Below are 23,302 nucleotides of genomic sequence, written 5' to 3' on the forward strand. Positions count from 1 at the left end.
TCCTTGTCAAACGAGGAAGCAATCAAAATGTGTGCAGTCAAAATAAACCCAGGGAAAAAAGTATCGTAGGTGTGTGTTAGGGACTTAATAAAACATGGTTACTTTTCTGAATTTTTTGATATCTGTGGTATTTGACAACTTTTTTTTTAAGTTTCTCATTTGTTTGATTTTTCCTATTATAAGTAAATACTCACTTCTGTGTCTAGTTTTATATTTGTAAATTTGGATCCATTTGTTGAGGACGGTTCCCTGATTAGGCAAGCTTCGGGCCTCACGAATCCAGGATCTGCCCTTGTTCCTAACCTAACCCTTGGTGTGGGAATATTTTCAAGCTCAGCCTCTTCTCCATCCTCCCAATTTCAAATGCTCTTTCTACCTTCTCCCTGGCCTCCTGTCCAGCTTACATCTCTCTCCTCCCAGCCTCTTGGCCTCCTTATTCCAAATCTCACTTTTGCTGCCTGCATTGCACCACCCAGCAGGGACCCCTGCCCCACGCTCTTCCCCAGCTCTGTGGTTCCAGTCTAGCTCCTGGAACCCAAGCCCCGGTCAGGGCTCCTTGCTTGGGAGAGGAGTTCAGGCTGGCAGAGGGGACAGTTCAGGAGAGTTAGCCAATGAGAAGTGGACAGCTTGGTCAGGGGCCACTTGCCTCCAGAGAGAAGAAAGGGCAGAGAGCCTGAAACATCATCTCAGTCGGTCATGCCACGGTGGCTTAGCCGTCAGAATTCGTGGTCCAGACGATGGCAACAGCAAGGACAATGGACACTTCTTGGGTGCAAATGATGCTAAAAGTCATACAAAACTTAATTTGAGAATTCAAATTTGAAAATTTAAAAACCAGAGTGGTCAGGGGCAAGGGAGGAAATCAAAGGAGCTTGTTGTTCAAAGGCACTTTCCTAAATGCCTCCTGTATTAATAACCCCGGCAAGTCCTAGGGTAGGTAGATTTGATAAAGATATGAGGCTGATGACATTAATACTATTTTGCTTTGCAAATGAAGGCTGAGAAGAACGGCTTAGGGGCTGCTCCATGGGACAATCTTTCAAGAGTCACCCTAGACCATTTCATTCACAATCATCTTTTCCATCCTCTCCCCTTCCTAGGAAGACAGATGTTTTTCATCCTGTAAATAATGATGTTTTTAACCTATGTCCAAGCATAACATCTCCCAGGAAGTTGTGATAGCTGTTAGAAAGTGTAATAAGGAAACAAATGTTACAAGTGCTCAGAAGTATTCCTGTGGCAAAGTCCTACGCATGCTTCTACAAGAACTTAATCTTCCATTCCTCCCTCCCTCCCTCCCTCCCTCCCTCCCCCCTTCCTTCCTTCCTTCCTTCCTTCTTCCCTCCCTTCCTTCTTCCTTCCTTCATTCCTCCCTCTCCTCCTCTCTTTTTTTTTCATTTCTAACAGGGAAGTTGGATAATGTAGGAGAAATGAAAGTGCTCAACTATTACATGGTCTTCAGAGAGAAGGGGTGTATATACACCCACATATCAAGTAGAATAACATATAGTTAAAAACATGGGCTTTGGAAACCAACAGATCCAGGTATGAGACCCAGTTTCAATAGAGCCTTCAGATCCAGGCAAGAGCCATCAAGCTGGCTGTAGGAATAGGCAGAACTAACTTCATCAAGTGACAAAACACTGGGTTGGCTAAATCATCTCAAATAGATTTCATGTAAACTAAATTTTCTTCTCTTTGTCACTAATTAGTTTTTTTAAAATATAAATTTATTTATTTATTTATTTATTTATTTATTTATTTATTTATTTATTTTTGGCTGCATTGGGTCCTCGTTGCTGCGTGCGGGCTTTCTCTAGTTGCGGCAAGCGGGGGCTACTCTTTGTTGTGGTGTGCGGGCTCTAAGTGTCTGGGCTTCAGTAGTTGTGGCACGTGGGCTCAGTAGTTGTGGCTCACGGGCTCTAGAGCTCAGGCTCAGTAGTTGTGGCGCACCGGCTTAGTTGCTCCGCAACATGTGGGATCTTCCCAGACCAGGGCTCGAACCCGTGTCCCCTGCATTGGCAGGTGGATTTTTTTTTTTTTTAATAAATTTATTTATTTATTTTTGGCTGCGTTGGGCCTTTGTTGCTGTGCGCGGGCTTTCTCTCGTTGCAGCGAGCGGGGGCTACTCTTCGTTGTGGTGGGCTGGCTTCTCATTGCGGTGGCTTCTCTTGTTGTGGAGCACAGACTCTAGTTGCACGGGCTTCAGTAGTTGTGGCATGTGGGCTCAGTAGTTGTGGCTTGCAGGCTCTAGAGCACAGGCTTGGTAGTTGTGGTGCACAGGTTTAGTTGCTCCTCGGCATGTGGGATCTTCCCGGACCAGGGCTCGAACCCGTGTCCCCTGCATTGGGAGGCGGACTCCCAACCATTGCGCCACCAGGGAAGCCTACTAATTAGTTTTTGATGTGCTGTATAAATAGCTTCAGTCAGATAGATTAAGATGCATTGATTCCACTATATGGGATGTTAATAGTTACTGTTTCCAAAATATTGGGAAATGCTGGGTTAAACAAGGTTCAAGTCTTCTTAACTAATTTTTCTGCTCCTTTATAGGCTAATGTGCACTGTGGATTTGCAAGAGGAAGAAGTAGTAGGTCTTGTTTCTCAAATTTTTTTAGCCAGAGGATCCATTTTTGGGTGGAGTATGTCAAGATGTGTGTTCCGTGGGATATACCTTCAGACATAATCACCAGTCTTAGGAGATCACACTATGACTATTGCCCACACATATCCTCAACAGTAAACCATTTTTGAGGCACATGGATCTCAGCAGGCTATTTATTTAGTTGCCCATTAATCTGTCTCTGTGTTTCTCTGGGTCCCTGTGGGTCCCTGTACCACACCCCTATGCAGAGCCACCAAAACGAATCTTCTCAACTGTCCTTGCTTTGTGGGCAGAATACCGCAGGGTGGTACACCCACCCTTCACACTGTTGAATGTCCTGCTCTGGTTCTGGTTCTTTGGTTAAACTGAATTTTCCAACATAAACTAAAAAGAGGAGTCTTTCTAAAAAGATTTTTTAAGAAATGGAAACCAAGACAATATGCCATTTGTCCAAACACAGAATAAACTTGGCATCCTGAGATGTTCAACCACGTCACTTCATCACAACTCCTAATGGGAGAGAGTGCCCACTAATTGCCGAGATTGAATCATCCCATCTTAGGGCAGAGTTACTAACAGATGCCAAACCAATTTGCTGCTCTGTTTAGAAATTAAAACACTAATAGATGCATGGGCTTTCCAAACACAGGGATAGTATTTCAATACTAAATAAACGTTGTTGCCAGGGAAAGGGATGTTTTCTCTTCTACTTCTTTGCCACAAAAGGAACATGAACTCTGAGGCACTTTGCCTCAGGTGGAAACAAATATTTTTAGGCAGAATGGACTCCACCAGCAGGTCCCCATTTCTCTTGGAATTTTTTAAGGTCAACAAATTTCCCTTGACATTTACAACAGATTCTTCAGCTTGCATCTGTACACATCTCAAACTATTCTAAAGATAACCAAAAAGGAGAAACAGGAAGAATAATAGCCTCCCCAAATCACATGTGTCACATATGTATGTGAAATGTAAAAGTGTATATATATTTATATATGTATATAAAATAAAAGTGTATATATGTATGTGTGTATGTATGGGATATATAGTCTCCTCATTAAGGAATCTTTGAGGTAAGGGGAAGAATTTCTGAAAATGGAAAATACCAACTACAAAAAAATTTCTATCTCAGCTATCAACAATGACCCTTTCTCCGAACTCCTAGAACACTTAACTGAACAGCCCACTTCTGGTCTAGTGTTTGCTGTTACTCTCTCCTCTGAGCACTTGTGAGCTCCTTCAGGGTGGAAACCTTGCTCCCACTTGTGTGTCCTCCAGCCCCTGGGGCAGCGGCAAGCCGGTACCAGAGGCTGGGTAAATGTTTGCCAGGTTACGTTATGTTGAACTTGGAGACCTGCTTGCTAGCACTCGCTATCATTATTTCAGTATGATTGGAGGCAAACTCTTTATCCTCTCTGGGTCACAGTTTCTATGCATCTAAAACAAGCAAGTTGGATCAAATGACATCCGAGATCTTCTCTAGATCTGAAGATCCCGGAGTCTGTTTCTCTACCTCAAGGTCTTCACTAACGATGTGAGGATGAAGTCCTGATTTAGCTCTGGGTACAGACGTAGAAATGAGTAGGGTTTCTCTCCTCTTTTCCTAAGTGCTTCTCCCTGTGACCCGTGACTCTAGATGTAGGATGAGGAGGTCACCAGTCCTAGGGTATGTTTAGAGAATGTTCAAATGTTCCCTTTCACATTCTAACTCCCGTGACATAGTGACTAAATTTCACCACAAGGACTATAATTCCTTGTATTTGTTTACTGTTTTATATTTTATAAATACTGGCTCATATAATTTATGTTTTGATACTCACAACTGCCTCACAAAGTAGGAAGAGTAGATATTATTCCCAGATATGGAAATCTGGACTCAGAGAAGTTTATTTGCCTGAAGGCACCCAGTAGTTATGCTAGTGAATTCAGCCTGGGTGTCCTTTCCACTGTACTCAGTCTCTGAAGTTAGGCATCATGGCCAGGAAGTAAATCTGTAACTTGGGTGGGGTGAGGGTGGTACTTAGGACCCATCCCCTCAACCTCTTTTTGCACAAGCATTCAGCAAACATTGTTAATGTCTCGTGTATTTCAGTCCCAGAGCTAGTATAATGCCAGTAAATTAATCCAGTATTTTCCACAGTGTATTTCATGAAGCATGGTGAGATTTCCCTGAAAAAAAGAAAATCTTACAGTCAAATAATTGGGAAATACTCCATCTACACCCTTTCTTAGAGCTTTGCAGTAGGTATTTGCAAATGAAAGGGCTGAGAAGTTCTGCAGTAAAGAGCCCTATTTAAACACTTGTAAATTCAATAGTTCCAAACTATATTTAGAACCCTTGTACATGAAATATTGCCAGGTTTCTGCCCACAGACCCTCCTGAGATCCTGCTGAAATAACAGTATAGACCTATGAAAAGGAATAATCTCACAAGAATAAAGGAAGTGAGACAGGATCACCAATGGATAAGGGATTTAGACAAACTTCTGGAGGAGAGAAGGAAGCACATGGACTGATGATAGAGGACAGAGAAAACTCTAGCCCAGAATAAATCCCAAGGGGGCTGAAGAGGAGGTGGGGGCCATGTTCTCTGCCAGGACCCCTGAGAAGCTGTGGGCTTGAACTTGGCCAAATCCACAGCAGGTGGGAGGTATGATGTGGAGCTTAGGTGGAGTGACTCACTAGAAGTCTATCTTAGAACAGCTGTCCCAGCTGGAGGTGGAGTTTAACTCCAGGCTCTGAATGGAAGGTTCTTCTCCACAGGAAGCCATCTGAGGAGCTGGGGGAAGATGCTTCCAGTGTGGGTGTGGCAGTGCCCCCAATCCTTCCTTTTTTTGGCATTTGGAAATCCACTTCCTTCCTGCTCACCCAGAGGTGGCCTCCTCTGTCTCTCTTCCCTTGTAGGGTAGCATGGGAAGCTTTGAAAAAGGAACAAGCAGAGAATAAAACCAGAGTTATGAGGAATTAAGAATGTCACTATCAAAAATGAAAAATGTAATAGAGGAGTTGGAAAACAAAGAAAATCTTTCAAATGCTGCCTGCCATATCAGTAAACGAAGGATGTTGTAGCCATCAAGCCATCAGCCACTGCAGTCCTGAGGAGATTCAGGATGGAGAAAAGCGGGATACTGGCCCTAGATAGTTAAGGTGCATATCAAAGGAATCATTTCAATAAACCCAGACTCTTGCATCTTCCCATATAGAGAAAAGCACTAAAATCATTAACTTGAGATGTCTGGGGGGGGTTTGTTTTGTTTTGTTTAATTTATTTATTTATTTATTTTTGGCTGTGTTGGGTCTTCGTTTCTGTGCGAGGGCTTTCTCTAGTTGTGGCGAGCGGGGCCACTCTTCATCGCGGTGCGCGGGCCTCTCACTATCGCGGCCTCTCTCGTTGCGGAGCACAGGCTCCAGACGTGCAGGCTCAGTAGTTGTGGCTCACGGGCCTAGTTGCTCCGCGGCATGTGGGATCCTCCCAGACCAGGGCTCGAACCCGTGTCCCCTGCATTGGCAGGCAGATTCTCAACCACTGCGCCACCAGGGAAGCCCCTGTTTTTGTTTTTTTAATTAACAGCAACCTTTTGAGGTTCTGACTACCTGGCCTTTGTTGCAAAAACTCCTATACATCCTGGTTCCTCCCCTACCTCTTGGGAGCAGTCCCCCAGAGCCATCTGAGAGGCTGTCTTCCTGGCTTAAGTCCATGGAATAAAACATAGTTCTCAACTTTTAGGTTGTGCATTTTATGTCAGTTGACAAAACATAGAATAAAAAAAGAGAGACAGATAACATGCGAGAAGTAACAAGAAGTAGAGGCCAAACCCAGAAGGACAGCACCCAACTAATACAAGTTACAGGAAAAACAGAGGGCAGGGCCACGCCTGACACACCATATACTCAGCACAGCCATTCAAGAGCTAGACCCCAAACAGGCGAAGTCCCTGCCCCGGGAGCCAATCAAGCTTCTAGTAGGGCAGACCAACAATAACAAAGTGCTATGGCAGGGCCATAAAGCAAACAGGGAATAAGGAAAAAGATTGGTAGAGCTCTGTTGTGGATGGTGAGGAGGTGATATTTGAGCAGAGACACTGAATAAAGGAATTGAGCCTCATTCAATCAATATTTGCTGAAAGAAGGAAAGAATGAAAGAATGTGGATGGAAGACTGATAGGGCGCTGAGGAAGGCAGACCTCACTGTTCTCAGGCGTAACTGAGCAGTTCCACTAGATAATCACCGAGGCCCGTCCATTGTAATTAGAAAGCAGCCTTCAATCTCACCCAGAAGATCCACTCTAATTGTTGAGGCCGGGCATTAGTGAGTTCAGGGAATATCCCATCTGACGATGTGTTAGGAGACCCGAGGCAATGCTTTATCACAGTCTGGGCTGCTTCTCTCAGCAAATTACCTCCCTAGCAGTCCTGGAAGCTGGGGTTTTATACTGGGGCTATTTTTAGTTGTCTGCAGTGACTGCTGGGACCTACTGCCTCAGGAGGGGCTGATGAGAACTCTACCCAGGGGAGAGGCATTGCATTCTGTAATCTTGGCCTGAAGAGCTCTCTAATGACATTTGAGGATTTATAACCTCTGAGAACTGGTTGCCTCCTTCATGAAATGCAAGATCAGGTAGCTCTGCTGTGTACCCAGTAGTCAGCAAGAAACTGTCCAAAGTTACTTTGGTCAATGGGGCAATAGTTCCCATTCAAAATCTTTCGCTGAGATAAAAAGGACTGTTTTGCTTTGGGATTGATGCTTAGAAAGTCTTGGTTGAGGGTAGGTCCAGAGAAGATGCCTCCCATATTGATTTTTCACAAGGGCACCCCAGAGTCAGTGTCCCAAACTACATGTTCGTTCCTTACCAGTCAAACAACGCACTGACTGGCGTTCAGAAAAGCAACTTGGAAGGTCTGGCTGGGAGATTCTGAGCTAGGTACTTAATCTGCCAGTGTTTCCACCTCCTTCTCTGCTCCAAGACAACAAGGGCAAGACTGGCTGTAAAACCCATAGCTGCCTAAATCATCTTCCCAAAGCACAGTTCTGAACTTGCAACTTCCTAGTTTAAAACCCTAGATACTCCCTGATGCAGACAAATTACCCTCTAGAAGTCTTAGCTGTCATTCCAGGCCTTCTGTAATCCAGGACAATCCCAAGGTTTAATTTTGTTTCTCCCATGCCTCCACTTTCAGCCCCTCTTATGCTCCAATCAAACTATATCATCGAATGTTCCTTATAAAGGTATTTTCCACCTCCAAGCCTGTGATGGACTTAATTTCTGTGTCCTCCCCAAATTCATATGTTGAAACCCTAAGTTCCAATGTGGCTGTATTTAGAGTTGGGGCCTCTACGGAAGTAATTAAGGTTAAATGAGATCAGAAGGGTGGGGCCCTCATCTGATAGGATTAGTGTCCTTATAAGAAGAGACACCAGAGAGCCTTCTCTCCTTCCTATGAGGACACAGTGAGAAGACTGCCATCTGCAAGCCAAGAAGAGGGTTATTGTCAGACCTACCATGCCTGCACCTTGACCTTAGATTTATAGCCTCCAGAACTGTGAGGACATAAGTGTCTGTTGTTAAGCCTCCTAGTTTGTGGTGTTTTGTTACACAGCCCAAGCTGACTGATACAATGTCTGTGCACATGTAGTCCCTATTTACAGAGTGTCCCTTTCACTATTTCCATTGGACCAAATCTTTCAAATAAATGCTTCCTTTTCTGTGAAGTTATCACTGATCTTCTTAGCCAATAATAATGCCTTTCTCTTCTAAATTTCAAAAGAACATTGTCAGCACTTCTCTTTTGAAAAATTTCACTTTTTGACTTAGTAATAGTTACTTGTAAATATGAAATCTTTCCTACTGAGCTGAAGGTCCTTGAAGAAAGGGACTGTGTCTTGTTTACCTTCGTGTCTCCTATAATAATCTAACAACATCTTTAATATATTAAAAATGATAGCTGTCCATTACTGAGTGCCTGCTCTATGCATGTGTAGAATGCTTTCCATGTCTAGTTGGAATCCTCACAATCACCTTACTAGGAAGATATTGTTATCCTCATTTAAAAAATGGTGAAACTTACTGTATAATTCTACTATACGAAGTATTTAACACATACAGAGGGTTTAAAATTCATAGGAAATCTCATAAATGCTATGATGAGGTCACAGTAAGAAGTGAACAGGATCCCAATTAGAAGGTGAGGCTTGGAAATTCTCTTCTTCCCTTATCTCAAGCTGTAAAACCACTGAGACCTTGGGCAAACCAGAGTCACCTCATTGTCACATCCTGGTCAACATGCTCTTCAGCATCATTACAGGGCACAGCTCAGCCACATCTGGGCATGGGAACTCTTCTGGCCAATCATAATCCAGATTGAGTTCAATGGTTGTTTTTTTTTTTTTCTTTTTTTTGGCTGAAGGTGTTGTGTCCTGAGATTGTAAGGGCAGTGCAATGCTTTACAAGGTTCTGCTGCATATCTTTCCCTTAGGAGAAGCAAAGAAATAATAGACTGGTCTCATTAACCCCATGACAGGGGAGACTGTGCCTGACTTGCTCACCACTGGATCCCAGCATCTGACACTAAGCCAGGCACAGAGGGGACGCTCATTAAATGTGTTGAATTGAATGGAATTGAATTATGTTACCCTAGAGGAGCCAGGGGGAGTTAAGCATCACTAGCTCATTTTACAAAAAGAAGTCCACTTAATTCAGGCATCATGGACCAACTAGGAGATGGCAAGTGCTATTCAAGATGCTGGCTGGGCATGCAAGGATGAAAAGGCCCAGTCTTTGCCGTCAAAGAGTTTGGAGTCTGATAGGAAAGAACACTGACGCAGCACAGAGGTCTTCCTAAACCAAATAATCCCTCTTGTATAATTTAGGTATAACCCTGGGAAACATATTAAGACCCAGCCTCAAATTTGGTGATTAACTCGATTCTACCCAGGGTTCCGATGACAAGAGTATTTTCATTAAAAAAAAACCAAAAACTGAGATGGCCAGTAGGCACATGAAAATATGGTCAACACTGCTAATTATTAGAGAAATGCAAATCAAAACTACAATGAGGTACCACCTCATGCAGGTCAGAATGGCCTCATTAAAAAGTCTACAAATAACAAATGCTGGAGAGGGTGTGGAGAAAAAGGACCCCTCCTACACTGTTGGTGGGAATATAAGTTGGTGCAGTCACTGTGGAAAATAGTATGGAGGTTCCTCAGAAAAATAGAATTACCACATGATCCAGCGATCCCACTCCTGGGCATATATCCAGACAAAACTATAACTCAAAAAGATACACACACTCTTATGTCCATAGCAGCACTATTCACAATAGCCAAGACATGGAAACAACTTAAATGTCCATTGACGGATGAATGGATAAAGAAGATGTGGTACGTATATACAATACAATGGAATACTACTCAGCCATAAAAAAGAATGAAATAATGCCATTTGCAGCAACATGGAAGAAACTAGAGATTATCATACAAAGTGAAGTGAGTCTGAAAGACAAAGACAAATACCATATGATATAATTTATATGTGGAACGTAAAATATGACACAAATGAACCTATCTATGAAACAGAGAGAAAATCAGGGACATAGAGCATAGACTGGTGGTTGCCAAGGGGGAGGGAAGTGGGAGAGGGTAGGACCGGGAGTTTGGGATTAGCAGATGCAAACCAGTATATACAGAATAAACAACAAGGTTCTATTGTATAGCACAGGGAACTATATTCAATATCCTGTGATAAACCATAATGGACAAGAATATGAAAAAGAATGTATATATATGTATAACTGTGTCACTTTGCTGTACAGCAGTAATTAACACAACATTGTAATTCAACTATACTTCAAAAAAAAAATAAATTAAAAAAAAAACTGAGGCATTCACCAGGACAATTCTGTGGGTTGGTTTGTCCTAAATAAGGTATATTTACTTTTTGCAAAAATTAAAAATCAGGAAAACCAAACTGAATAAAGTCAGGGAAATATCAAGTCAATATGAATTATTGAGGCTTCTATTAAAAGAAGAGATATTCAATGTAAATATAGGTAAAAACAAATAAGGCCTGAGAAAAGGAGATTGGAGTGGGAGGGGGCCACTAATAGTTATATGATGCTTATTTTGTACCTAAGACTTTTACATATATGAACTTATTTCATCCTCATAATAATCCAGTGAAAGGTTAAATAAATTGCCTAAGTCTACATAGCTAATAAGAGACAGGATCAGGACGTGAATCACACAGTCTAGCTCCAAGGTTTCTGCTGTAAGCCACTATGCTAAACTGCCTCCCAGTGACATAGGATTGAGAAGGATGATGTGATTGCTGACGCCTGGCATCTTGTCCTTCGTCCTGTCTGCAACCTGTGTGGCTACATTTCCTTCAAAGTTTAAGGTCTGCCCCTTCCATGAAGCCCTCCCTGATAAGTCCAGGGCTCTTCCATCTCTGAACACCTTCAGTGCTTATGTGATACCATGCATCATGTATTCTGGCAACTGATTCTCTCTCAACTCTCATATTAATTTCTAAATGCTTCATGGTGTGTGTTAATCCTTCCTTCTAGCCAGCAGGTCAGAGCCTCACAGAAAAGGCCCCCATCTTAGACTGCTTTTCTACCTCTCACAACATCTGCACCCCAAGTGCAGTGCAGGCTCCGTAAAGACTCATCAACCTGTTTATTGGAGATGGATTAAAGGGATACACAGGAAGGAACAGGCAATAGACCTGAGCTCATTCTTGCAGCAATACAATGTTTATTATGGAATAAGAACTCACCACACTTACAAGAGAATTGCTCAGCCTTCACCCTCATATCTTCTCAGTAAGCAGTCGCCTTCCCCCACCCCAGATAACCCTCCCTGCTTTACTGTGGCAAGTTGTTTTGATTGAGGAGAAGGACCTTGACCTCTGTATCTGGGTTCCAGGCTTAATGCTATGTTTGGCCCAAGTGGCTGGTGAGGCAGCATCTTCAGTCCTCAAAGTTACTGCAGCTTTGATGGATAACATTGCCACAGAGACACCTTCAGTGGGTTTGGGCATGGCCAATGGTTATTGACGGATTTACTGAGATTCACAAGCGCTGGTTATGAGTTGTAGAGCTTTTCCTAAACAGTTGCCATTTTAAACCAATTGATTCATATGAACTTGTAGCACAGATACTATTTATCGATGAGAATAAACTTCACTGGTGATTTCTTTATTTTGTGGGCATGACCACTCTTCTGTCTCACTAAACGCAATCACCCTACATCTTATTTTTAGACAAGGGAATAAAGACCCAAGGAAGGGCCTGTGACCACATAAATGATTGGTCTTCATGCCACATCTGAACCCAGGCCGCTCTACAGTAGCACTGTCCTATAGAACATTCTATGATGCTAGAAATATTCCCTAGCTGTACTTTCCATAATAGTAGCCAGTAGCCACATACGGATAGCATGACTAAGGAAAAGCATTTTTAAGATTTTTTTCACTTAAATTAGTTTAAATTTAAATAGCCACACAGGGCTAATGGCTAGTATTTTGAATAGCGTGGTTCTAGAAGAACCAAGCCTGTTTATAGAGGGTTGCTATTGTAAATATAAAAAGACTATCCACCAAATTCTTTCCTTTCTTGCCACCGTAGGAGAACAGGACAAATATACTTCTGTAGGGGGAAGAAAATATGCAGTTGTACTCCAATTAACAAAAGGCACTCATGTCAGTTATTCATTACCACCTTACATATTTACCCTGCGATTGTTATCATTGAAACCTCAGAACGTTAGTGGTTTCTTAAACAATGCATTCTCTTGTTTATTTCAGCTGTTGCCATGTTACTGCTGTGCACCAAGTCCAGGCAATAATGAGAGGCTAGCATTTTTGCAAACCTACAGGCTCATGAAAGGAAGGTTCTGCTCATAACGCATAAAAATGGGGCATGGCTTAAAGCCCAGGTTCTTAATCTTTGACCTCACAAGATTACACAAAATATTTGGTTTCAGGGCTAAAATTCATGCTCCACTCACAGGGAGAGTCATCTCATATTTTTAAGGGAGTGTCATTCGGGAGTAGAGCTGCCAGTCAGTGCATTTTCCCACGTACACAATATACTTTATACACAAATCCATTCTGGACACTTTGGGCCTGGGTATTGGAAGGTAGCTTAAAAACAGGATTCCTGGGACCTCCCTGGTGGCACGGTGGTGAAGAATCCGCCTGCCAATGCAGGGGACATGGGTTCAATCCCTGGTCCGGGAAGATCCCACATGCCGCGGAGCAACTAAATCCATGCACCACAACTACTAAGCCTGCGCTCTAGAGCCCGCGAGCCACACTGAGCCCGCACGCAACAACTACTGAAGCCTGCACGCTCTAGGTCCCGTGTGCTGCAACTACTGAGCCTGCATGTTTCAACTACTGAAGCCCGCATGCCTAGAGCCCGTGCTCCGCAACAAGAGAAGCCACCACAGTGAGAAGCCCGTGCACCACAGCGAAGAGTAGCCCCCACTCACTGCAACTAGAGAAAGCCCGCGCACAGCAACGAAGACCCAACACAGCCAAAAATAAATTTAAAAAAAAATTTTTTTTAAATATAGGATTCCCTTTTGATAGTAGTGAAGACCTCTTTTCCTAGGGTCATCCAAGGAACTCATGGAATCATCAGAGGTTTGAATGGTAAGAGGTTAAAAGATGAGAAGATGGAATTGTATTATGACTTATGTTGGTGAATGATTAGCTGGGACAGTTGTTTTCCTGTCTTGTCATTACTCAGAACTTAAGGTACAAAATAAAGACTTTGCAAAAGACAACATAGCCTTAAAAGAAAATGGAAAGATGGAAGGTCAGCAAGCAGTCTTTGCCTGAAGGCCAACATACTTGCGATAGCTGACTCCTACTATATCACTTTAATGTCATTATCATTAGACTTTAGTCTAGTTGAACTTCATAGCTATATTCCAAACTCCAATTAAAACTTGACTTTAAGGGGCCAATATTTGGAAAGAAAGGAGAAGCAACCCAAGTGAAATGAGGATCTTAAAGTCAATTTTGACAACCTCCATTTCTGGCCAGGATGGATTAAAAGGAACCAGATTTACACTTAACAATTGGAAGATTTCTTTAAACAATGAGTAAAGCAGACAAACTTCACAAAGTGATGGTTTTCAGACATTGGAGACAGGTAGCATAGAACCCAAATAGAGGCTGGTGGTCTTTCTGAGTTGAGGAGACAACAGAGTTTGGTGTTTCAGAAGGTCAAGGCAGCTAGAATTCGCAGATCTAAATACCAGAAGGGATGGAGCTGCAGAAAGAGAGAGAGATTGTGATAAAGTTAGATATAGATAGATAGATAGATAGATAGATAGATAGATAGATAGATAGATGCAAGCCATATTTGCACACTATGGAAAATTAGCTCAAAATGGATCACAGAACTAAATATAAAACCTAAAGCTGAGAAACTTCTGGAAGAAAATATAGGAGAACATCTTTGTGACCATGGACTAGACAAATATTTCTTAGATAGAACACAAAAAGCACAAACCATAGAAGAAAAAAAATTGATAAATGGACTTCATCAAAATCAAAATCTTTAGCCTTCAAAAGACACTTTGAAAATGAAAAGTCAAGTCACTTTGTAAACTATTTCCAAAATACTTACCTGATAAAGAAATTCTACCTTGACCATATAAGGAACTCTTAAAATTCAATAATATGATAATGCTAAAATAACAATAATAAGCAGAATATTTGAACAGATACTTCATCAGAGAAGATCTAATGATGGCTAGTAAGTACATGAAAAGATGCTTAACACTATTAGTCATTAGAAAAAATGTAAATTAAAGCTGCCATGAAAGATCATTATACATTAATCAGTATACTTAAAACCTAAAAGATTGAAAATACCAAGTACTGGAAAAGGAGCAACAAGAAATCTTTTATAAATTCTTACAGCCACTTTGAAAATAATTTGAAAGATCTTTTTAATAAGGTTAAGCATTCACTGACCATATGACCCAATAATTCCACCCTTAGGTATTTGACCAAGAGAAATGAAAACACAATCAACACAAAAGCTTATATGTGAATGTTTATAGCCATTTTATTAATAATAGCCGAAAACTGGGAAAGAAACCGTGTCCATCAACTTCTGAATGAATGAACGAATTGTGGTATATTCACACAATGGAATATTACTCAGTAATAAAAAGGAACCACCTGCTGATATATGTACTGACATGGATGAATTCAAAAGCATTATGCTAAGAGAAAGAAACCACATACAAACGATTACAGAGTTTAATTCTATTTATATGATACTTTTGAAAAGGCAAAACTACAATGATAGAAAGATGTGTGGTTTCCAGGATTCAGGGTGTGGCTGGGAGGGGACCCATGGCAAAGGGTCAAGAGAGAACTTTTTGAGATTATGGAAATGTTCCATATCATGATTGTGATGATTGTTACACAACTGTATATATTTGTTCAAAATTCATTGAAGAGTACACTTAAAATTGCTGAATTTAGTGTATGTAAATTATGTCCCAACAAAACTGACTCTCAAAAAAGGAAGGTACATAATAGGATATATAGTATAATACCATCTGTATTAAATAAAAGGGAAAAAAGATAATTTCGAATATACAAACATACATATATTTGCCAGGATGTGTGTAAAATGTCTCAGGAAGTACATACATGAAAGTTTAGAATAAATCACCTCAGAAAATGGAAATGGGATGTCTGAAGGAGTTTGGTGGGGGAGAGACTATCTTTTGTACCTTTCAAATTTTGAACCATGCAAATGGTAAACCTATTCAAAAGGGGAGAAGAGTCAATTGGGCTCCAAAACCTGTTACTATTCAATATGAGTTGAGTCAAAATCCTGTTTCTGTGTGAGAACATCTTTTTCTTTGTTACTCACTATCTCCCTTTTCCCCCATTTAACAAGTCACGGGGCTGTCTAAGAGTATGTTCAGTATATAGTTCAGAGAGCTTGATGATAATATAAATTTAAGCTGTGGGGGGGGGTGCATGGGAGGGAGACTATTTTACTGTAGTGGAGAATGAAGCTTCCACGCTCCACAGGTTAGAACCAGTGGGGGCTCTTGGGCTCAACTTATTCCAACTGTTTATTTTACAGTTGAGAAGTCTAAGGCCCAGAGAGTGCAAACGACTTCCCCAACATTGCATGGTTACCCAGTGTCAGAATCCAGATGCAGACCTTGCTCCTAAGTCCTATTACAGAGATAATTTCAATAAAGCAGGTGACTTACAGTACATAGTTCAAAGAAAACATTCAGTTAATATGAATTTCTCCTTCTCTTTTCTCCCCCATATCAGCTGGCTTCTTACCATGACTCACCATTCACCTATCCACCATCCCCCATCAATGGATGCAGGGACATAGGTCCTTTGCTTGAAAATGCTGATCGCATTTCCCAGATTACACTAATAAGCTTTCCCTTCAAAAAAGAACTTAACTACTTTTCCCATAACAAGTTCAGTTTAATTCAATTTGAAAAATATTTATGACTATGGGCCAGCTTCCACACTAATGGTGGGAGTACAAACACAGGTAAGTAAGATGTGGCTAGAGAACACCTTCCCTGTGGGGCTTTCAGTCTAGAGGAATGGGGGCAGGGGGAGGGACACACCCTGACCCAGATAATTGCAATATTAGTGACAAATACTAAGATGGAGGTAAGCACTGAGGGAGTATCACTCAGAACAACCTGAAGGTTCAGAGATGGCTTCCCAGGAAATATGAGTCCAGAAAGATGAGGATTTGGTCAGACGACAGAGGGGAGACGGTGTTACAGGCAGAGAATCTGCATAGGCAAAATCGGGTGAGACAGAACAGCAGCCGATTTGTGGGGAGCTCAGCATTCCTGGGGCATAATGAGTGAGCAGGATGTGGTGGGAGAGGAGGGACCACAGAGGCTGTTAGGCTGTTGGGGGTGGGACATATGGCCTTGCACATGATGTGCAAGGGTGGACTTGATCGTGTTGCCAATGGTCAAGGCTTAAAGGAGAGGAGTTAAGTATCTGATTTGCAATTTTGTTCCAAAGGTCGGTCTTCACTCCATCAGGTGGGTGAAGGCTACCTGAAGGGTCAGTTCAGTTTGTCCAACATTTATGGAGCCCCCTACGACAAGCCCAGCACCCCACAGGACAATGTGTTGTGGAAATAAGAAAGATGTCATCCATTCCGTCAAGGAGCTGACAGTCTGGTGAGTTACCCTCTAAAAAATGGGAGTCCAGAAAAGGATCCATCACCCATGTCACTGTCCCTCTCCCCAAATATTCTGATTGGCAGCCCCATCCTGGTCAGTTGACGTTCTTTCTCCCAGTGTTGACACTACTCACCTTCTCTTGGTCACTGCGTTTGATCTGGCTTTCATGTCTATTGTCAGAACAGTGTTTGGTCAATTATATAGATGCAGAAACACAAAGCTAGACCCAGGAACCAGGACATGTTGAATGAGCTATGGCAACACTGTTTCCGCAGGCCATTCCTTACACTGTTTCACACCAACCGCTGTGGGAATCCTCAGGTCCTTGGACTCAAACATCCCTTCTAAGCCCAGCAAATGACATTAAGCACTCAGTGGTTGGCTTCCTGCCCAACTTCAGGGTGACGCTAGGCACGTGCCAGGCAGTCTCATGAATGCCGCAGAACTAATGAGACGAAGGTGCAAACAGTCCACTGAATTCTCATAGAACCCCTTGCATTGGGTGGGATATGTGGATCCCAGGAGTGGCTGTCCGTGTCCAGAGTTCCCATGCTTCAACTCAACTCAGTCCTACCTTCAGGGGCTGTATGTAGTGGGTTGAAGTGTTCCTCCCTCCCCGAAGCTATGCCCAAACAGACTTGTAAATGTGACCTTATTTGGAAAAAGTGTCTTTGTAGAGTAATTAAATGAAGAATCTTGAGATAAGATCATGCTGGATTAGGATGGGCCCGAAATCCATTGACAAGTCTTTATAAGAGAAGAGAAGAGAAAACAGATACAGAGACGCAGGAGAGAAGGCCATGTGATGATGGAAGCAGAGATGGGAGTGATGTAGCCATAAGCCAAGGAATGCCAGGAGCCACCAGCAACTGGAAAAGGCAGGAAGGATTCTCCCTTAAAGCTGTCAGAGGGAGTGTGACTCTGCCTATACCTTGACTTCAGAGTTCTGACCTCTAGAACTATGAGAGAATAAGTCCCTTTTGTTTTAAGCCACCAAGTTTATGGTAATTTGTTACAGCAGCTCTATGAGACTAACACAGGGGCTTGGAGCACCGTTCTCATTACAGCTGCAGGCCACTGGGACAAGCCTTCCTCCTCCCCCCATTGCCCTGAGGCTCTCCAGGAGTAACTTATTCCCTCCTTCCTTCCTAATTCAATCATCATTTAAGTAGCCACGGACTGTGTATATGAAAATGGATAAAAGACAGATGCTCCTTCAGTGAGAGAGAGAATTATAACATTAAGTGTTATGGGCTGAGTTATGTCTCCCCAAAATTCATATGTTGAATCCTAATCCCTAGTGCCTCAGAATGTGACTGTATTTGGAGACAGGGTCTTTAATGAGGTAATTAAGGTAAAATGAGATCATTAGGGTGATCATTAGACTGGACCCCGTAATCCAATATGACTTGTGTCCTTATAAGAAGAGGAAATTAGGAGACAGACACACCCAGAGGAAGGACCACGGGCAGACACAGGAGGAAGACAGCATCTACAAGCCAAGGAGAGAGGCCTCTGAAGAAACCAACCGTGCCACACCTTGATTCTAGCCTTCTAGCCTCCTGGAGAATTCTGGAGACTTCTAACCTCCAAATTGAGAGAAAATAAATTTCTGTGTACTTTGTACCACCCAGTCTGTGGTACTTTGTTATGGCAGCCCTAGCAGACTGGTACATTGAGGTAAGACCCAACCCAGCACTTCCTGGAGGGGCCAAGAAAAGCTTCTGGAAGAGGTGACTTCTCGGCTGGGTCTGAAAGGATGGTAGGCTATCCCAGGAAGGGAGAGCACTGAAAGAGAACAGCTTGAGCAAAGACCCAGTGTCATGAAATGGCATGAAGTATGCAGGGAAACACAAGTCAACATTTTTCAAGGCAAAGGGTGAGTGAAGAATAGCAGGTGATGAGGTCTTGGCTAAAAGCCTGATGAGGCATGAAGACCTTTCTGTACATTCTCTCATGCCAGCCTTTTTCCTGGGGGCAGTAGGGAGCCACTGTATAGCTTGAAACAGGAATGGTGTGTTCAAATGCCATTCTGGTGACAATGTGGGGCTTCTTAGGAGGAAGATAAGTCTAGAGGCAGAGTGACAAGTTGAATAACTGTGGTCAAGATGACCGTGGCCAATGGTGGCCAAGATGGAGAGATGAGAACACTTTAGACGGTGAAATTGACTGGACCGTTGGGCAGTAAAGAAGCAGAAATCTAAGTTACTAAAAAGTTTTAGCTTGTACAATTGGTGACACTGCCCACCAAGGTGGTGGGATGAGGTGTGGTTGAGTTGACATTAAGTTTGCAGTCCCTTTGGGGAAAAAATGTCCAAAATTTCCCTTGGAAAATAGGTGGATTCTAATTTGGTGGTACTTATTTCAGAGTATCACATCACCTTCCTTTTCAGAGTGGACATAATCCCCCCATGATGATTCGGGTAATGCATCTTTATTACTCTTTTGTCAGTGTTCCTCCCCATGGTTTCTCAAGTTGCTAAAAGGCTTAGAGCAAGCGGCTGACCCCACAGAAAGGACAGGAGTTAGTTGGGCTGCTCGGAGTCATTCTCCCCCTCCCACATGGAGACACAAGGCATGAGGACCCAGGTAGGGAAGCGGAATGCATCACAGAGATAGACAACAGCAAGGGTTCATGGACCCTCCTGGAAGCGTCTCCCACAAAAAATTTGCATGGAGTTTTAGAATGTTCCTGAACCTCCTGTAGCACATTCATGAGCATTCAGCACCCCAGGCTAGGAATGCCAATAGGAAGGAAAGTGCCCTGGAAGCGGCGGGCTGGTCAAAGCCCTGGCTTTGCTACTAATTTGCCATCAGCCTTGGGCAAGTTACTTGACTCATCTGGTTTTCAATATTCTTGTTATAGCACTAGGATTCTGTTCTCTCTTTGACTGATGGCATTGATTCACAGAGCAGAGTAGTTCATACGGGCACCTAGAAAGTGATTTTGAATAAAATTTGGACTTGATTGTTCCCAGTACCCTAATTAAGAGGACATTATGACAAGGAGTAGAAATCTTTGTTCAAACCTGCCCCTTGTTCCATATTCATATGTTTCAAGGGTTCCACGAAAGCATAGTTGGGCACATGCAACAGGCTCAGACTTCCACTTTCTCACAAATGTTTCCAAGGACATATTTGTTTTTTGTTTTTTTTTTTTTAAACATCTTTATTGAAGTATAATTGCTTTACAATGGTGTGTTAGTTTCTGCTTTATAACAAAGTGAATCAGTTATACATATACATATGTTCCCATATCTCTTCCCTCTTGCATCTCCCTCCCTCCCACCCTCCCCATCCCACCCCTCTAGGTGGTCACAAAGCACCGAGCTGATCTCCCTGTGCTATGCAGTTGCTTCCCACTAGCTATCTATTTTACATTTGGTAGTGTATATATGTCCATGACACTCTCTCACCCTGTCACATCTTACCCCTCCTCCTCCCCATATCCTCAAGTCCACTCTCTAGTAGGTCTGTGTCTTTATTCCCGTCTTGCCACTAGGTTCTTCATGACCTTTTTTTTCCCCCTTAGATTCCATATATATGTGTTAGCATACTGTATTTGTTTTTCTCTTTCTGACTTACTTCACTCTGTATGACAGACTCTAACTCCATCCACCTCATTACAAATACCTCCATTTCATTTCTTTTTATGGCTGAGTAATATTCCATTGTATATATGTGCCACATCTTCTTTATCCATTCATCCAATGATGGACACTTAGGTTGCTTCCATGTCCTGGCTATTGTAAATAGAGCTGCAATGAACATTTTGGTACATGACTCTTTTTGAACTATGATTTTCTCAGGGTACATGCCCAGTAGTGGGATTGCTGGGTCGTATGGTAGTTCTATTTGTAGGAAAACACATTTTTGACCATTTCTTTTTTCATTGTAAATGCATCAGCCAAGGACATATTTGATGTGTGCTTATTACTGACATTAGAGCAGGCTGTTCCTAGGGGGTTGTGAACAGGAAGCCCCTTGAGGGCTCCAGCTATTTCCAGGCATCTAAATGTAAAATTTTGAGTCGTCCAGCCAGGCTAAGACAGACCTCACAAACACGTTTTTTTATTGGGAACTGTACTAAAACAACATCAATCAAAACTTTGTGCCAAATCCACATTATCCCTCTCCCCCAACCAAATATAAAGTACCTAGATACCCATATAGTTGGTATATAAATCAGCATCACATTTGGTAACTTTTTCCAGAAATTTGTCTGTATGAAATCAAAGATCTAGATACTTGGACATATTCAAACAGACAGCTGAATGAATAAATAAGTAAAAAAGAATATAGTCATTATACACAATGTATTTACATTCAAATGCTTGAACTAATCTTATAAATGAAAGATGGTAGATGTCTGTTTTGTCCTGTTCTACACCAACAGGTGGAAATGTTTTTTAACTTGCTTATCCATCACCCTAAACATTGCTTCACTAACGATATTCTCTTCCAAAACATTCTGTTATGCTCGGTTGCCTTCAGGATAAAATCCAAGCTGCTCAGTTTGCCATGAAAGACTATACCCAATATTTTGCAATAACCCATAAGGGAAAAGAATCTGAAAAAAATTATGTATGTATGTATAACTGAATCACTTTGCTGTATACCTGAAACTAACACAACATTGTAAATCAACCCTACTTCAATAAACAAACCAACAACAAAAAACCAAAGATAATACGAGAATAAAAGATATGATTAAAAAAAAAAAAAAAGACTGTACTCCAGGTTCTTCAACCTCAGCCTCTGCTCTGTACCAATGTGGACCTTCCCTCCATTCCAGACAAATATATCTCTTCACATATACATGCATATTTGCTGTGCCTTTGCCTCTGCTGAGACCACCGCCTGGCACATCCCCACTGCTCCTCACCTGAGTCAGATCTCAACATGCAGATCCAGCTGCATGTCCCTCATTTCCTCAATGCGATTTCCTAGTTTCTCGACTGCAATGGTGAATTTTGTTTGCCTCCAAAACAAATGGACTCAGTGTGTTGCTTATGAAAACTCCTGGGAAGGACCTGGGAGGTGACGGGACCTAGTCTCCCTTGTTCTTGGCTGAGGAAAGAGTCTCAGACCCCAGATGGTGGCAGAAAAGGAAGGAAAGCCTATGAGTCTATAAGAGTGTAAAAACTGAGCATCTCTCTCAATACAGAACCTAAACATTTACCCACAATATATGTATATTTATTCATTTACAAATGATATTAATGTACTACTGCAAGAATACACTGTATATGTGATGAAATATACAAAATAACATTTAAGAGGACTAGGTTAAATAGAAATATTGCTTAATATTTTTTATCCTAATTACAGTATTCTAACAGCCCATGGATTAGGTTGAATACTCTATTTGGATACCATGACCTCTGGAACAGCATCAGGCTCCTGTGCTACAGCAATAATAACAATTTCTACTAACAATTCTGTGACTCTTTCCATTATGCTGAACGAAATTATAGGGAGTCACTCTTTTAGACAAAAATACTCCAGGCTATGAGTCTAAGAAACATTTATCAGGGCTCATATGTTGTCTGACTCTAGAAGGACACCATTTATATTTTCTGTGAATGGGGCCCCCTAACTTTGCTCAGGGCACAACCTGTGCAACTCTACATGGGGACTCTGTGAGTGCCTAATCAGAGACAGACCCTGAGGATGCTTTCCAAGGGACAGGCTTCACGTGAGCTGAGGGTGGAAAGGCGTGTTGATTACCTGCTGGCTCTCCCTACCACACCCAAATCTAGAGACCCTAATCACTATCAAGCGGTCTGCTCGAGTGGATAATAGATGGTGCCAGACACGTGACACTGATACAGAGCTGGAGCCACATAACCTGGTCAAAGACTGTAAGAGCTGGAATGGACTGCATTTCAGAGATGAGGAAACTTGGGTCCAAGAATGTTTCATAGTGAATCATTGACAAAGTCGTGTTAGAATTTCCTGACCAGTGCTCTTGCCAGAATATTACACCGTCACATTAATATCAGCTAACAGAACACTTATAATGTCTACTAACTATAAGGCATGGTGCCTAAAATAAAAATTATTATTTTATGGATGGTTCAAATTCATCACAATAAACAATAATAATTTAGGCTCCTAAATATTGAGCATTTACTATACGTCAGATACTATACTAAGCAATTTACATGGATTCTCTTATTCAGTCTTCATAACCATCCTATGAGGAACATATCATTATGACATCCATTTTACCAATGAGAAAAGTGGTAAACAATTTAACAGAAATTAATTTGCTAAGCCAGGATTCAAACCATGCAACCTGACTTGAAAATGTGCTCTACAGCATACATATATATACTGCCTTCCATAATCAATGACATCAATTATGTGCAGGACAAATGGTGTTCATTTGTACCATTTTTCTTTGCAACTGTCATCGTCAGAATACTTTTTTCCTTTGTGTTAAATACCAGAATATTTTTCCTCTCTCTCTC

The 23,302-nt window shown here is 41.9% G+C and overlaps 1 protein-coding gene across 1 annotated transcript in view; it reads right to left on the reverse strand.

The window, feature by feature from the left end:
• Window positions 1-7,017: 7,017 nt before the first annotated feature.
• The window catches only part of LOC309608178 (chloride intracellular channel protein 5-like), a 50,032-nt gene continuing 33,747 nt past the window's right edge, over window positions 7,018-23,302 (reverse strand). The window contains exon 4 of the mRNA XM_082347671.1: window positions 7,018-13,888. Coding sequence (XP_082203797.1) covers window positions 13,835-13,888 — 54 coding nt within the window. The 3' untranslated portion in view covers window positions 7,018-13,834. The remainder of the gene's footprint in view (window positions 13,889-23,302) is intronic.

This window comes from Balaenoptera borealis (assembly GCF_965194805.1).
Source record: "Balaenoptera borealis genome assembly, chromosome: 12".
NCBI lineage: Eukaryota > Metazoa > Chordata > Mammalia > Artiodactyla > Balaenopteridae > Balaenoptera > Balaenoptera borealis.